The 12,214-nt window shown below is 45.5% G+C and overlaps 3 protein-coding genes across 4 annotated transcripts; all 3 read right to left on the minus strand.

Annotated features, from left to right (window-relative positions):
- Positions 1-151: 151 nt before the first annotated feature.
- Positions 152-5,831, minus strand: BCIN_07g03050 (hypothetical protein). The gene is made up of 3 exons (XM_001558565.2): positions 5,022-5,831; positions 2,934-4,963; positions 152-2,880 (listed from the first exon to the last, which is right to left on the minus strand). Exons 1-3 carry the CDS (start codon positions 5,262-5,264, stop codon positions 765-767), a joined length of 4,389 nt encoding a protein of 1,462 aa, XP_001558615.1. The 5' UTR covers positions 5,265-5,831; the 3' UTR covers positions 152-764.
- A 2,817-nt stretch (positions 5,832-8,648) lies between these two features.
- Positions 8,649-11,208, minus strand: BCIN_07g03060 (hypothetical protein). The gene is made up of 5 exons (XM_001558563.2): positions 10,684-11,208; positions 10,562-10,589; positions 9,971-10,499; positions 9,498-9,919; positions 8,649-9,438 (listed from the first exon to the last, which is right to left on the minus strand). Exons 1-5 carry the CDS (start codon positions 10,890-10,892, stop codon positions 9,250-9,252), a joined length of 1,377 nt encoding a protein of 458 aa, XP_001558613.1. The 5' UTR covers positions 10,893-11,208; the 3' UTR covers positions 8,649-9,249.
- A 71-nt stretch (positions 11,209-11,279) lies between these two features.
- On the minus strand, positions 11,280-12,199 carry BCIN_07g03070 (hypothetical protein). 2 transcript variants are annotated; one of them, XM_001558562.2, is made up of 4 exons: positions 11,984-12,199; positions 11,895-11,926; positions 11,749-11,830; positions 11,280-11,697 (listed from the first exon to the last, which is right to left on the minus strand). In XM_001558562.2, exons 1-4 carry the CDS (start codon positions 12,077-12,079, stop codon positions 11,671-11,673), a joined length of 237 nt encoding a protein of 78 aa, XP_001558612.1. In that variant the 5' UTR covers positions 12,080-12,199; the 3' UTR covers positions 11,280-11,670. The 2 variants fall into 2 exon arrangements, with proteins under 2 accessions (XP_001558612.1, XP_024549752.1); XM_024693963.1 differs by having other exon boundaries at positions 11,280-11,830.
- Positions 12,200-12,214: the final 15 nt, after the last annotated feature.

Here is a 12,214-nt window from a genome sequence, read left to right on the forward strand (position 1 = left end):
TCTGTATATACATACCTAGGTGTATGTGACTATTCACATATTGCTAGTAGAATGAGCTGTCAACAATAAATAAAGCCTATTGCTTACCGAAGTAATTTCTAGACAAGTCAAATCTTAGCAAATTATACATCTAGACATCTTCACAAAAGTATGAACTATTATAATTATAAAACACATATCATCATCACTCGTTCCCATAACCTGCATAAACTAGTGTACAATTGCATTCCCCTTCCTCTTAAATACTTTCCATCTCTTGTCTGAAATTGACTTAAATTTTGTCTGTTTGCTTCATTATGCCATGCTTTTCTCTGCTTTGCTTTTATTGACTTTGCTTGTACATCAGGAATGAACGTGGGTGAAAATAAGAATGCATCCTACTATCCAGTACTTCTCACTATTATTATTATTATTATAGTTTGTGAATATTGATCTGAATTTCCAGAGGTACGGAAAACCTGCCCATATGCAGACACTGCATCGAACGAGAACTTGATAGAATTCATAAACTAAGTTGAAATAATTGAAAGAACTATAACTTGAAAAAACTCAGACGAGAACCCAAACACCTCATCACCCCCTTGTCCTAAGTATTCCTTGAACGCCGAAAAATCCATCCTCATCTTAGGATTTGGTATTATGTACGCCCCCAAGAATCATCATTAAACACATCAATGCACACCAAAGTTTCGCCCACATGACGCCTCTTTGAGTTTATTTGGTTGGACTGTCATCATAATAAAAAGCTGTGAGATACAATCCTCCTACTTGGCCGTGCTTGTCGTAACCTTTCTCAAATTCTTGAGCATGTCTTCAATTAAAGACTCTGAGTCAATAGGCACGTCTGGTAAGTCGTGGGTTTGCGGAGGAGGAGCAAAAGTTTTTGGGTGTGCCTGCGAAGCATCGAGGGTCTGGAAATATTGCTGATGAGGGTAGATGGGTTTCGACTCCTGCTGAGGAGGTTGAAGTGGGACCTGAGATTGATCCGAAGTATTGATCGATTGCTGACCGGGTTCTTGCTGGGTAAGAGGAGAAGAATGCGAGTGAGGAGTAGTGAGAGAAGCCTTTTCAACTGGCTGAGGCTGTGATAATGGAGTTTGGTCAGTCTCCTGTGCAACTTGAGGCGTAGGTTGAGATTGCGGAGGTTGGGGTTGTTGGGACTTCTGAGGTTCCTGAAGTTGCTGAGCTTGCTTGGAGTCAGTTGTTTTTGGCATTTGAGACTCAGATCCACGTTGCGCGGGAGAACCTTGGCCATCAGACGGAGGGTAAGATGAGTTTTGATCCTGAGTAGAGTCGTGACTTTTGTTGTGTTGCTGATGACCTTGCTGCTGAGGAGTTTGTTGACCTTGTGGCTGCGGCACGTGGTGATTGTGAAACATTGAACTGTACTCCTTCCGAATAGCTGGGTGCAAGGGTGAGTCTTTCCTTTCCCATTGATTCGTGTCATACGGTTTTGGCGTAACATGTGGAGTTGGTGTTTGCTGCTGTCTAGGCATGGAAGGTGAAGTATAGCTTGGTCTTGCAGATGAAGTTCCCGGGGAATATATTTGGGACCCACTGGAGGAATAGGAACCGCGGGAAGATTGGGGGGTATAGGAGGTAGGATATGATGTTTTCCTGCCGACACCCCCAGTATAAGAAGAAATCGAGGTCGGGGGTGATGCTGTAGATGATCCTGATTTTGCAAATAAGGTCTTCTTGAGATGCTCTGTCCAATTGCCTTGATAACCATTCATAAACCCCCCACCTTCTCTGTAGGGACTCTTATATTCCATGGGCGAGCGGTTATGCTCGATCTGCAAGTAGAGATACTTCGCAAAAACATTTCCCATTTTAGGGGCAGCTGCTCTACTGCTAAAAGGATTGTTTCCTTTCGCCAGAGATTGAGTTGGTCGATAATTTGTATTAGGCGGAGCTAGTGGACTAGCAATTGCTTGGGATTGACGTGCTGTAGCTGCTTGATGAGGCTGGCGCGGTGGAGCATATTTAACTTGCGGTGCATAAATGACTTGTGGAGCATAGCTATTATTTGGTGTATAAGCGGCTCTCGGGGGAATGGCCGTAGATGGATTTGTAGAAACATTCGCGGGAGGAGTCGTGGAAGTGGGCGCAGGAGACGCCGGGTTGTTTTGAAACCTGGGATCAGTGCCAAAGTTGAGACCAACTGCAGGTACTTGGACAGGCCTAGAAGTCGCTGACTGTCGCAAGAAAGCTTGCTGAGATTGGTAGGACTGCGCATCAATCAAACCGCTGTGGTAACCATCTTCAGATTTACGGGGCTTATACACATATGGCTTCTCTGACCTAGCAACAAAAGGTGTGGAAGTTGCAGGGGATGACGCCGGTTGATTCACAAGTTTGTTAGCGGGGATTTTCGGCATTGCCTGTACTCCCGAGCCCATATTAGAAGTATTGGCCGAGGGTATCTTTGTCGTAGTTGCAGAAAATTTGTTCGTGGATGTAGGATATGATGCTGCGTAAGACGTACGTGGCGCAGCTGTAGCCGGTTTGGGAATTGTATCAAGGAAGTGGCCTTTAGGGTTATGTCTCTGAATCTTTAAATCTTCCGTAAATTGTGCCCTAGCTTCTGTGGAGTTCTTTCCAAGATAATACCAGACTTGGTTCTCCTTGCTCAAATCTAATTTGACTTGTGCCGCATTGCGAGGAATACTCTCTGTGTTAAACTCTGCCCATGTGAAGCCCTTGACAAATGGATCTTCAGCTCTTGGAATGTCATCGACTTGACGTTTTGTGGTGTTGAGTGACGCTGCCTCAATACGAGATTTTGGCATGGGGATTGCTTTCTCGGATGGCTTGGCGAGAGTGAAGAATGATGCGTCGGGAATGAGAATCCATTTATATTCGACTTCAACACAGTCACTAATAGAAGAGTTAGCATGATCATCATACAAAGGTAAAATATTTCTACGAACCCGCGAGGCAGAATATCAACAAGCACTGTCTCTTCATCTTTCCGATTCTCGATGATGGTGCCTGCAAATATGTCGCCCTTATGAAACTGCATTTGACAGACTTCGCCAGCTTTCAGCTCCTTGGCGCCATCACGAATGCGATCATCTTCCTCGAGAGACTCGCTGTCCAACCTCTTATCGCGTTTGATGCGATGGAAGCGACAACTAAATTCGATGCCCCACTCTTTGTACTCGGTACCATCCTCTCCAAACACTGGAATTTCTCCTTGCTCAACAAAAACGCCAGCTGCTGCTGCGCAGGTTGCATGATATGCTCTTGTACACTTCTTCTTTGAGCATTGAAAGCATGCACCTTTCTTGGATCGACAGTAGTTGCACTTGAGGTCAAATCGAGCTTTGGAAATCTCCTTGATGCCCGTAACCACTTCTTTCTTGTCTACTTCTTCAACAATCGTTTCTGGGATGTACTGAGCACACATGCGGTGTGCCTGTTTACCATCTTCGGTTGGAAGTAGAGGCTCAGAGGGAATGTCATTGGGACACAAGACACAAGGTTCGTTGGCCGGTGCTTTGATGCGCATTCGGATTCTCTTCACATTGTGCTGCTCGTCCGACTCACTCTTGACGCGCTTCCTCTTACGTTGGCTCTTCGTTTTAACCTTCGCGTCGCCACTGCTGTCAGAGGGAGTAGGGAGACCCGTCGTTTCATTTTCGTCCTCGTCCTCTTCTTCCTCCTCCTCATCAAAGTCGGTTTCATATTCAGTCTCTTCGCCATTCATCTTGCGTTCCAAATCCCGAACATTGATCCAAACGCTGTCTTGAGCTTGATCACAGTCGCATTTCTTGGCCACCTTTCCATATTCAAGCCAAGATGGCAAACCAAAGTTGACAGCCTCAGCGCAATTGTACCCGAGGTTGTATCCAGAGTGATATCCGTATGGGAAAGTAATCACGAATTCCCCTGGTCGGTGGACGATTTTGTTGACCTTAATGTTGTAGTTCGATAACAAGTGCTGCGGCGATATCAAAAATGTCTTGTGACGAAGGAATTCGCTACAAGCTTTAGCATCAGCTGGCCAGATGTTTTTCATCGCAGCTTCAAATCGTCGTGCGTCCCCTTGAGAGATACTGTACCATTGCTTCGGTGCGCCAAAGTGAAGATAATTGATACTGTAGAGGTCGACATCCTCCAAATGCCAGGCAAATGTAGCTTTCCACATGCCTAGGTAAAGATATGCAGTGTTGACACCAGGAATCTGCCCACCCAAATGATCAAGTATATTGGGTAACTTTCCAAGGTTCCATTGGGTTGTTCTATCATCGAACAACGATCCCATCATATCCGCTCCATAAAGTGGTGGAGCATATGTGAGGGTACGCCAATAGTGTCGTTCTAATTCTTCACATCTCTCTGCCGAGTAATCTTCACCCTCTAGCTCGTATTTGAAGTTCTCAAATGCGGCTTCATCAACCACGCCTGCTTCACCACGGCGATTGTTCTTACGACGAGAAGAAACAGATATGGCTTTAGGCTGTCTTCCCCCCTTTGGTCTGACAGGTGTATCATCCTCATTTACTTCTTGCTTAACAGACGGTGAATCGCCTTCGATTTTTGGAGAGATTGGAGTTGGCAAACGATCCGGAGTTCCAACTTCTGAATCGACAGTAGCATTTGTCTTAAGTCTGGACAGTCGGCCTGGTTTTCGTTTTCCTCCCGGCGTTGAAGCTTTTGCTCTTGTTGTAGCTTTAACCTTTTCGACATTGGCTCTCCTTTCGCCTCTCTTGGCGGGAGGTTGATGTTCGCTTTGATCGCACAACTGTCGCCATTGCGGAAGATTGTAAGAACGTTGATGGAGAATGTTGGCTTGTCGGTATGTTCCGCTCTGGCCCATGATATCTTGTTTAATCGGATCCTTCACCCTAATCGTTTTAATAGCGTCGTCGAGTGGTGGAAGGGCAGCTTTCCATTCGGGTGGTGGGATAACCTTGACAATACCAGATTTCATTCCATATTTATTGACTTTATCCATCTAGACGTTGTCGCATTAGCAGACACCCCAAGGGAGTTCGAGGATAGGGCTGACTTACGAAGAGATTAAAGTCCTTGAACTGAGCCATGGTCGGCACGAAAACGGGAACTCTGCCATCATCTTCGTAATGTTCTGGTTCAATTGGCTCGTCTGCCGTGAACTCGAGATCTGATAATTCTGAGTCGCTTGATGGATCGGTTCTGATAGTGTTGTTGCTTTCTGGTGGCGAAGCAAGACCCTGCGGAATCGCAGACTGCTCGCCCTCGCTGGGAACAACTACCTGATCGGTAGCAGCCGACATCGTGTAGGCTCACATGCGATCGACCGTGCGACTTTGTTGTGCGTGGGGTAGTCGGGCTATTCAATCGTGAATTCTGGAGAGGAGGTGAACGTCGTCGAATTGTGGAGGGGGGTTTAAAGAATGATGCGCGCTCTGGAAAAGAATGGATTGAATCTTGGCAGATGTCGAAAGAAACAATTGGCAACTTTAACCCGTTAAGAATAAAGGCAGCGTCAATATCCTCGCTGGTAGTGTTTCAAAAGAACTATCGGGATTCGCAGGTATTGTCGGATTATTGTGTGTTGTATTTCATTTCCTTTCGTACGGCTGCTGAATGAAACAAGACAAGACAGGACGATTTATTGAGGTGCGATTTCCCTCGAACGATTCTCCTACTTGCCGATTTGAACTAACCTGTATCCACTTTAGCGCACCTTCTTTCGGTTCCCATTTCTAGAACAGTGGAGCGACAGTGCAATCCGTGGTAATCCGTGGTAATCTGCAGGACGTTTTTGATAAAAGAAAAAATGGTGCGGCAAGATTACTTTTATCTTTCACCTCAGTCTTCTCTCTCCTCCCCGTCCATCCATCACATCCGTCACTTGAACCACTCTTCGTAATTGTTTCCCCATTGGCCAAGACGCATTTTACCTGAATACACGTATAATTGCCTACCTGGGCAAGGGCCATCTGCGCAATGATAATTAGCTATAAGTTACTTCTTTCGCTATTTCATCGCGTAATAAGCCTCACCAAATCCGCCCTCTTCCTGTACACCTCGCCGCCTACATCAGCCAGGGTACAACGATGCAGAGATGCCGACCACTTCGTCGGAGAAGACAGGAAGGGGCGCCAACAATGAGGTGCGGTCCAAGCATCCACAATGCCGGCATCGATGTTCCTCCCATGGTATGAGATAAGGAGATAACATGCAACACACACGTACCTAGCATACACACACATGCCGACCTACACTCTGGCAGGGCCAAGTACTGCAACGCATGGAGATTCTTGCTCTTGGGTTTGCAATTGTGTTCTCCCTTTTGCCCCCTTGGCGCTTGCATTCTATCTATCTCATCTTCGTGATTTTCTCAATACTTGATTTTTCCTTCTTATTATAGCTATCACGGATTGATGGGTTTATCTCGATGTATCCCGGCCAGGATCGTCTCATGCAGTGCACAGTTCACCTTCCTGTGAGATGAGCATCATCATCTCAACTGTTCCATGCAGATTTGGATTTCATCATCGCATTAAATAGGGCTGAGAAGTTTATCTTTACCTACCAGTCTCGTTGTTTTGTACTGTACAGTTGCGGAGCTTGACTTGTGTGCCTGCGTACAGTCCGTCCATGTCAATCAAGTCAAGTGCGATAAAGAATGACACCACACGCACCTCTCACATCCTAAAGACATGATTGAATTGTCGATTTGAGTTCTGCGATGTGTAATTCTGGAAATTTAATATGACGTGGGTTTTGGCGTGCGATGATTGGGATACTCGATAAGTGTCCGATAGGAAAATTACCCCTGTACTAGTGAAATCTCTGTCATCGAACTTGCATCAAGCCAAAATCCATCTTCGTCAAATTTAAGCTTCCATAAGGCGTAGGGCCGAGTGGCTAAAAGCGGTGACACCTTTGCATCTCCACCTAGCCTACCCAAGCAAATCTTACCCGTTTTCCCCATACCATCCTAGCAAATCTGGGGAGACAGAGTGTCTCACTGATTGGAATCACATCGCCACAGCCAGTCATGATCTTCGAACAGCTCCAGCAGGTGCTTTGTCGAAGAATTTGCATACAAACCCTACAAACAATCTACTGGCATGTAGCCCCGGGCACGTTCATCAGAGGTACCAATGTCACACTGAATGTCTAATCCGATTTGGAACATTAACAGGATCTGGATATCTGATCTGGCTCGAAATCATGATTATTTTGTTGGTGGGATCAACGATATCACTGGAGGTAGCATAATAAAGATGCAACTAGATGTGCAAAATGTGAAAGTGGACAAGAAATGGATGACGAGCTCACAAATCAAATCGCTCGGCAGCACACAAATGACTTGACACTGACTCGCAGTCTATCATGATTGACTCCCACAAGACTGGGCTTGAGAAACACTTCGACTTCAACATGAAGCAAGCTCCAATCAACAGTTGCAAAGTATGGCGATTGTGTTGAAATTTTCAAGCGTTTGCACCCTTTTTATCACTGGTGCTAGGCTAATCTTATCTTAGCCCCACACCTTATAAACAGCTCATACGTCCATTGATCGAATTTTTATTCCACATTCACGAACACCACGGCTACAATGTAGCTAAGACTGCGATATCTAGTGATTTGGTGTGATCTCATCCGAATGATGAGCTGCCAACAATAATCAACATGCTGGTGTAATGAGATGAGTGGCGGCGCAATCTCGGCGTTACGCGGTACACCTAACAACATACGGCTCAAAGTAATACTGCAAGCATATCTTTAGCAAGACGATATCCCACTGATATTGGGGGGGGGGTGTGCTGCATATATCATGTTAGAGCCTCTGTACCTGGCTGTGCAGATACAAGAGGGAAACCCCTTGTGATCGCCTCCTGCAAAACTCTACACACCAATACCAAATATGTGACTACATATTGCTACATAACCATATAACTTGACATAGTATAGAGAATATAACCCCTAAACCATACAACAAAAATCTTGCAAAAACCTCAGTACAGTGATTTTCTCGCAGGCTCTGAAACATTTGATCAATATATCCACTCCACCCTTGAATCACAAGTTAAACCACGGAAACAAACCCTCGCCTCTTGCCATCCATCCCACACCCCACACCACATACCCCATCATCCAAATATCCAACAGCCATACAGAAAAAGCAACAGCAACAGTAACAGCAACAGTAACAGCAAGAACCAGAACCCAGCCACACACAGCACCAACCCCATCAACTCCTCTTCCAACTCCCCTCTCTCCCTCCTATCTCCTATCTCCAACCTCAAATCCCGCAACTCCCCAACACAAACGTAAACACCTAGCTCAGCTCGGCTCAGCTCACACTTAAGCAAATATCTAATACACAGACCAAATATTCCAAACATTCCATCAATTCCATCTGCATACACCACTTCACTTCACTTCGCACCAGACCCCCCACCTACAGAATCCTCAAGACTACCTGTGGGCCACTGGTGAGAAATTCGCCGAACTACGACGTCTAACTCGGGAGGATAAGTACTAACTACCAACCTCAATTTCGAGGTGTTTCGTGGTGAGATTGCTGGGAAGTGGTTGGCTGTGAGATTTTTTACTGGAAAGAGGCGAGTGTCAAAGTAGTATTTCAAGCTGGATGAAATACTCCTCACTACATACACAACCAAAAAGATCACTCATCACTATAGTCACTCTCTCACATGATTATGTATTCGGGGTCTTTTGTTTCATTCAACATGCGAATACGCAGCCATCAGATCATAGGTATCAATTATTCCATTTTGTATCGTTTCGATTTGACCACAGCCCAATCCGATCCGATCCGTTACGTTCATTCAGCCCAGCCCAGTCCAACCGTCCTAAAAGACCAAGACCAGCGAACCAAAGACCAAACCAACCGAACTTTTCAACGTGTGCCCCGGGTATGAACAAGCAGCCTGCATAAAAGCGCGCAAAAAGGAAAATCAAGTTGGCCAAAATACAGAAAATGTGTGTTGTGTATGTAATGCCATAAAAAACGAATCGCTCTCCCATATCGTATCGTACCCCTATGCCATATCCAGCCAATATCAAGAACATGACAGATTCATGCAAATGCTTAATTGTGCTGTTTTCGCAATTGCAAACGTTAAATGCAAGAAAAACTTTACCCATTTCGCCTTTGTGTGATGCCATGCCGCGAGAAACAAGTTGAATGAAAGTATGAGGTTATTACAAGTTGCGTGAGCTAATGCATCTAGGATTTCACAGTTTGTGATGCCATAGAGATGTTTCCGACAGGTTAATTTATGATGACTCGCCTCTTGGGGCACGAGGAGCACCACGAGGAGCACCACGACCACGTCCTCGATGTCCATCGCCTCTGAAGCCACCACGACCCCGGCCACCTCTGCCACCCCGATGATCTCCACGGCCACGGTTGCGGCTGACTTCATGGAAGCCATCATTGTTGCTAACTGGAGGGGCAGGAGTCTTCTGGAGAAAATTTATCAGTAAAATGTTCTCATTAATTGTATGAGTCAGGAACAACTTACTGAATTGGGACTATCAGGTTGCTCATCAGCCCAGCTTTGAGTGTTAGAAGCGGCAGCAGGAGTAGCAGCAACACCAACATCTGTCTCAGTGGCTTCACGAGGAATCTCGACCCACTCTTGCGATGCAGACAAGTCGTTGTTGTTATCCCAATTTGCCTCAGCTGCAGCATTTCCTCCTTCGCCAAAAGCTGAGTTCTGAGGGATTCCTTGAGCTTCCTCGAAGCTTGGTGCTTGGTGACCATTGCTCAATGCACTTGTAACAGGATCATCGATTTCAGTCAAACCGGCGTTGGCGATAGTTGGGTCACTTTGAACGGGATATTCGGCGACTTCGGTTTGGGTTGTCCCTTCATCTGCAGGTTCGGTGGGTTCGGCGACAAATGTGGTTGGCAGCGCAAGGGCAATGGCCTTGATGTCGGCAACTAATATACCAGTTAGTGAACTGTAACAATTATAGCTACAAGCGAACTTACAGGTCGTGGTCAGTTCCTCGCCATTGACGGATGAACAGACTTCACTAGATCCTTGGATGATCTTTGTCATGGCAGCTACAGCAGCTTCGTCTCCACTGTAAACTTGAGTAAGAAGCCCCTCAATTCCCTTGTTCTCGTCAAGCTCTGGATCATTTTCTGGGCTTCGGCGCAAGGCGGCGAGACACAGAAATTTAGTGATAAGCAACAAGTTACTATCTTGCTCCTCAGCCTTCTCCTTAGCAACAGAATCCTTAGCAGCCTTGACTTTCTCCTCGAGCTCTTTGCTGGCACGCTCATTGAAAGTCTTTTCGAATTCAGCCTTCTCCACCTGAAGCTTTGTCTTGTATTCTTGGTCGAACTTCTTATATTGTGCAATTTGCTCCTCAAGCTGGGTTAAAGATGCTTGGAGAGATGGCTTCTTCAAGATTTGTGCCTTTTGGTCGGCATTGATCTTGCGAGCAGCTACCAACTCGTCCAAGCTCTTCCCTGGGTTTTCGGCGAGGACATTATCAACTTTTGAAGCGTTGGTCTATCCAATATACGATTAGCAATTTGTCTAAGGGCGATCAAATGAAGACTATGGTGACTTACGATTTTCTTGTTGACATTACGAATGTTTCTAAAACCAGTTGTTAGCTATGTTAATGCCCCACCAAGGATTGACAGGAATGCCAATGATGAATGAATTTAGACAGGCTAGTAAAATAGCTTACTTGTAGAGCTCCTTGATATATGGGCTCTCGTATGCTCCATCTCCATTGCTGTTCTCTTCAGCATTAATGGATGGGGCCTTCTCTGTAACAGCGACTTCTGCTTGTGCGGCTGGCTTTTGCACGTCGACAGCTTCGGTCTTGGCCTTCTTCTTCTTTGCAGACTTAGATTCCGGCTTGGAAGCTGGATTTTGAACTACGGAAGCAGCCATTGCGAACTTGTTTTGTTGTGTAATCGTGGTGTTTGGTTTCGTGATACAGAGATCTCGAGAAAGATAGTTTGCTTGTGAGTGAAGGGCCGATTAAAATGCGTCGCCGAGGAATAAACCGACGTATTTAATACAAGAAGATGAGGGAGACGATATTCCCAGGTTTAAGAACGAAGTTGTGTAAGGTAGGATTATTTTTTAGGAAGTGTTGGTATCAATTGTCAAAAGTGAGTGAGCTCTAAGATGATGGGAGGAGAGATGCTTGGGTCGAAACCTTGTCAGCCTTAGCGAACGTGGAAGAAGGAAGTGGAATAAATTCTGGCCCCAACAGAAGAAGCAGAACAAAGTCAACGCATCTAAGAAATTTTATAGAGTATCGAACTGTGGAAATGAAGCTGAGCTGTATGTATTAAGTATTCTTGTATTCTTGTTTTAATGCATTTCAACCAAGTCAACCTCCAGTGATTGATGTATGTCTAAAAAGAGTTGCTACCGTCCGGTCATCTTCGCCTTGTCCCCCGAGCTCCGTGAAATGCACAGCCTCGCACATCGATCCAATGCAATCTTCTTCCCCATGCTCGTCGAACCCCAATGCCATGGTACCTGGGTACTCTTCGCATCGCCATCTGCGGTCCAATCCATTGTTCGAAGTATCTACTTTGAGTAGGGAAATATCATATTCCCGTATTCCCCCTCGAATTCAATCACTCTCGAGGCGCATCCCTTCTGTGAGAGCGGATTCACCATATCATTTATACAACCACTTTTCGAACCTCGCGCATCATCCCTTGAATTTCGATAGTGATAGCTAGTTTGAGATGGTTATTATGAGTATAAGCAGCAAGAAAGCCAGACATACTTCAGTGACTTTTTTTATACTCTTGGCACTAATGCCACGCTCTCCAGCCTGCTTCGCATTGATACCAGCTTCCTTCATCAACCTAAATCAATTAGACAATATTCCTGGATAGCTGACTCCGCAAAATGGAGCGTTTCGTGACATACGTTTCGAGAAAAAGCATATAGTCAAGGAAGATCTGTGGTTCATGTATCAGTGGATGTCCTTTGAGCCCGGAACGCGTCGTAAAACATACCAATACATCAACATTTTTGGTGAGATTGCGCTTGGAATGGGCTTTAACAATCTTCTTAAGATTGGCTCGAGGATAAAGTTTCTGTCCTGTAGCCATGATTCGGGCGGTGGCAGATGTTATTCGTATGAATCAGAAAGTTTGCGAAGAAGATCCTGTGGCTAATAACTATGATGCTCTCCTCGCGTGTTGTGAGGTGATGTATGAGTTTCTACAGCCTTGTCATGCATTGCC

This window comes from Botrytis cinerea, chromosome 7, assembly GCF_000143535.2.
Source record: "Botrytis cinerea B05.10 chromosome 7, complete sequence".
Lineage (NCBI taxonomy): Eukaryota > Fungi > Ascomycota > Leotiomycetes > Helotiales > Sclerotiniaceae > Botrytis > Botrytis cinerea.